The following is a 3527-nucleotide window of genomic DNA, read 5'->3' as shown; positions in this document are numbered from 1 at the left end:
AAAAAACTTTTACACTGAACTTGCCTCACTAACTTGCCTCATTTTCCTTATCAAATCTTATTTGTATCATCAAAAATCTACAACACTTCACTTTTATCCGCTCACCTCCAGGGCTTTTAAACACTTCACTTTTATCCGCTCACCTCCAGGGCTTTTACTACAGCCTGGGATTCAGCCAGCTGTCGGATCTGGATCCGCTGCACATTTTCGGCCTGAGCACCGGAATTATTTCTCTCCGCTCTGAGTTCAGTGACCTCTGCCTCCAGGCCTTTGAGCCGCTGGTGGAGTTGAGCTTTCTCCCTCAGCAGGGCTTCAACCCGTTTCCCGTCCCGTGCCGGGTCTCCGCTCTGCAGCTGAGCAGCCAGATCCTCCTTATCACGCTCTAGTCTGGCCACCTGCACAATCACATACATAACACTCCTTCATAAAGAGACACTGCTGGGTCAAAATTCAATTCAAAATGATAAAACATACATCAGCTTCATGCCGTATCCGCCTCTCCTCCAGGACTCGGGCATGCTCCTCTTTCTGGTGATCAAACTCTGACTTGAGGAAAGTGAGGTCATAACGGAGCTTATTATACTCAGACCTGTAATTCTCTGCTTCCTGTCACAGAGAGAAATAAAGAAGGACATTTCAAGACTAAACTAGTAGATCCTTTGTAGATACTGTGTTTTTTATAACGTGTAGAAAAGACAAAGCAATCATCTGTAATGGACAGGATTCTGGCTGTAGCATGTACTTAGGTGGTTGTCATGGGAACAGGAGTAAATAGTTGTGGAGTGGGAGTCAGCTGGTGTGGAGGGGCATCTTTTACCTCCTGGAGTTTGCTGAAGCGTTCTCTGATGGGAGCCTCCAATTCCTGCTGCACCTGTGCTTTCAAGAGCTCCAGCCGCTGAGGGGTCAGCACCTTAAACACATGAACTTTGAATATTGTCATATATATTCATATCTGAATATATGAACGACTAGTATAAGTATTATTAATTTGTAGCAACTAGTATGTAAAACTACAGTTTTATATACTACTTTTGAATGTCAATGAAATTATATAATGAAATTTAGTCTACGTGTTGGCTGTAAATGTAAAAAGTCTAAAGTGTACAGTAATGTGTACCTGCAGTCTGAGCTCCTCCAGCTCACGTGTTTTATCCAGCAGTTCTCCTCTGAGCTCGGCCAGCAGCAGCTGCTGTTTCTCCTGAGCGACCTGGCGATCACTGAGCAGGCGTTTCAGTTCACTCTGCGCCCGGGTGTATTCATCCTGCAGTCTGCACACACACACAAACACATTTGCTCAGCTTAACCCAAAACAGTAGACACTGAGGTTAAACAGGATATCTTACAGTATATAGATATGCAATATTCATTCACAGCACAGTCCCTCACCTGGTGTGCTCCACTTTCAAGGTCTGATAGTTGGTCTTGTGGTTCTCACAGCGCATTCTCTCATCAATAAGCATTTTCTGGAGCTCCATATCAGAGCTGGTGAGTCCTGTAGAGCCGCTCAGGAAGACTGCGGCATTCCCACCGCCTCCTGCGGGCTCCAGGTTTGGGAACAGGGCAGATGACTGCCCTAACGCTGGAGGGTTCATCTGGTCCATAGCAGAAAAAAAAGAGTGAGGGAACAAAAGCAAAGGATTTTATACCTCCCCCGGAAACCAAAAAAGAGACAAAGACCTCAATCAACACAAATGACTCCACGTCAGCCAACCAAAGTCAAGAGATGCAGTCATATCTCATCAGGACCGGCTGTTTTAAATCACTTGTAAGAGCCTAGTTAGCATGAACAAAGCATCTAATCACTACATGTGCAGCACAAGAGTCCTCATTTGCTCCTCTGCTCTCAAGTGATTAGAAGTGAAGCTCAGGCTGGTCTCCAGTGATTCCCTCTGTGTTGTAGAAACAGAGCTACACCAACATAAACACATAACGGCTTCCCATGTTGTCCAAGCAACTGGGCCACTCGGGAAACTAACCCAGTGCATTTAAAACAGCGCTAGATGAAGCACTTCGTGTTGTCTGTGAGTGGAAGTCAGTGCATAGATGGTTTTAATTGCTGCTATACTGAAATGTCATGCAAACAGTGCTTGGTAAACAGTGCATACTCCAGTTATTTCATAAATAAACACCTCTGCTGGGCGTAAAGTGCTGCATGCGTTCAAAACTGTACAAAACATAATAATTCATTTGTGCATTAGGGTACAAAGCAAATGATTTGAAAAGCTGCTGTAAGTTACCTGATTCAACACTGACAGCGACGCACTCTTGTTACGTGTTGATGATGGCGGCCTGAGTCGCCTTTCAAAATAAAAGACTTATTTTGACTACAAAGTTAACAAAATATGATATTAACATCATTTAGTTTAAAATATTAGTTATTAATATGATCCGAATTGTATTTGTATATTTGTGTAATGTGCAATAAAAATCTAACGAAATTTTCTAATCTAATAGAACTTTCTTTCATTCATGTATATATTATAATGAATGAATAAATTTATATTTTATTATGCTTAACAAGATATGGTCACAATGAAGGTAACAAAAGGAAAGAAAGGCATACGGGTTTGAAGCAATTGTAGATATGTAAATGTATAATTTTCTTTTTGGGGTGAACGTCGCAATATCGATGCATTTTGCAATAACGCCTTTATGCCAGCAGAGGGCGAAAATTGACAGTATTTGAATTTTGTCCTTTAATGCAATTTGTTCTGTCAAATTGTGTTCTTTACTGTCACATGATATCCAGACAGATGCTTTCATTCATACAGACAACTCTGTGGTAATGCAAAGGTACGTTTTGGACTTGTAAAGGATAATATTATCTGCAGGACACAATAACCACAGTAAAAGCAGAGTTTATGCACCCATGGCTGTGTTCAGGGTTTGTTTTTGTTTCCTATTTGAATTTACATGGGTAGTTAACGTTGCTTCATTTATAAAAAAAAAAAAAAATATGTGTTGAGATTGGCGTGAGTGTTTTTATTTTGGCACTGCAGGCCCTGAACCTCTTGATATCTTTGGGCATGAACCAGCCCTCACGCTGTTATGAAAGTTATTTATAGTTTTTGGTAAGTATTTTATCTTTAAAAGGACAAGAGAATATTCCACTCCTGAAATAGCCACTGCTTTTCCCACATTTTATTATGTGTGAGTGAAGAGAAAGAGAGTGTTTTCTTTTTTAACCTGAACATGTATTCAGGTGCTCAGAGAAGTATGCTAAGTGCTTGCGATGCTGCCTGTTTAGACCAAAGGTACATTAGTCTTTTTTGTATTTACTTATTTTATGACATAAAAATTATCAAATGTAAAGCTGTGTAATGTAAAGGTGCTGTCGTTTTTGGAATATCACACATGAGATGTTACTATTATCTGGCAGATATCATTGAAATAACACAACTGTGCCCAGCAATAGTCCATCACACTAGCTTGCCACTCTTTTTAGCTAATCAGAAGCCTGCCAATCTTCTCGCAGTTTTGTTTGGAATTTACGTTTTTGCTCCCTCTTTCCTCATATTAGCAAACTA

The 3527-nt window shown here is 40.7% G+C and overlaps 1 protein-coding gene across 3 annotated transcripts in view; it reads right to left on the bottom strand.

Annotated features, from left to right (window-relative positions):
- The window catches only part of LOC107699054 (centrosomal protein of 83 kDa-like), a 6611-nt gene extending 4397 nt beyond the window's left edge, over positions 1-2214 (bottom strand). Inside the window, exons 1-6 of one of the 3 annotated variants that reach the window (XM_016500216.1) lie at positions 1977-2214; positions 1387-1592; positions 1118-1268; positions 818-910; positions 475-606; positions 144-395 (exon numbers count right to left, since the gene is read on the bottom strand). In XM_016500216.1, the coding sequence (XP_016355702.1) occupies positions 144-395; positions 475-606; positions 818-910; positions 1118-1268; positions 1387-1592; positions 1977-1985 (843 nt within the window). In that variant the 5' untranslated portion in view covers positions 1986-2214. Of the gene's footprint in view, positions 1-143; positions 396-474; positions 607-817; positions 911-1117; positions 1269-1386; positions 1602-1677; positions 1944-1976 lie in introns of those variants that run through there. The other 2 variants (XM_016500217.1, XM_016500215.1) reach the window with 2 other exon arrangements.
- Positions 2215-3527: the final 1313 nt, after the last annotated feature.

Source organism: Sinocyclocheilus anshuiensis, unplaced genomic scaffold, assembly GCF_001515605.1.
Source record: "Sinocyclocheilus anshuiensis isolate Anshui unplaced genomic scaffold, SAMN03320099.WGS_v1.1 scaffold346, whole genome shotgun sequence".
Classification (NCBI taxonomy): Eukaryota; Metazoa; Chordata; class Actinopteri; order Cypriniformes; family Cyprinidae; genus Sinocyclocheilus; species Sinocyclocheilus anshuiensis.
The sequence above is the reverse complement of the archived record's forward strand: the minus strand, read 5'-3'. Positions and strand labels throughout refer to the sequence as shown.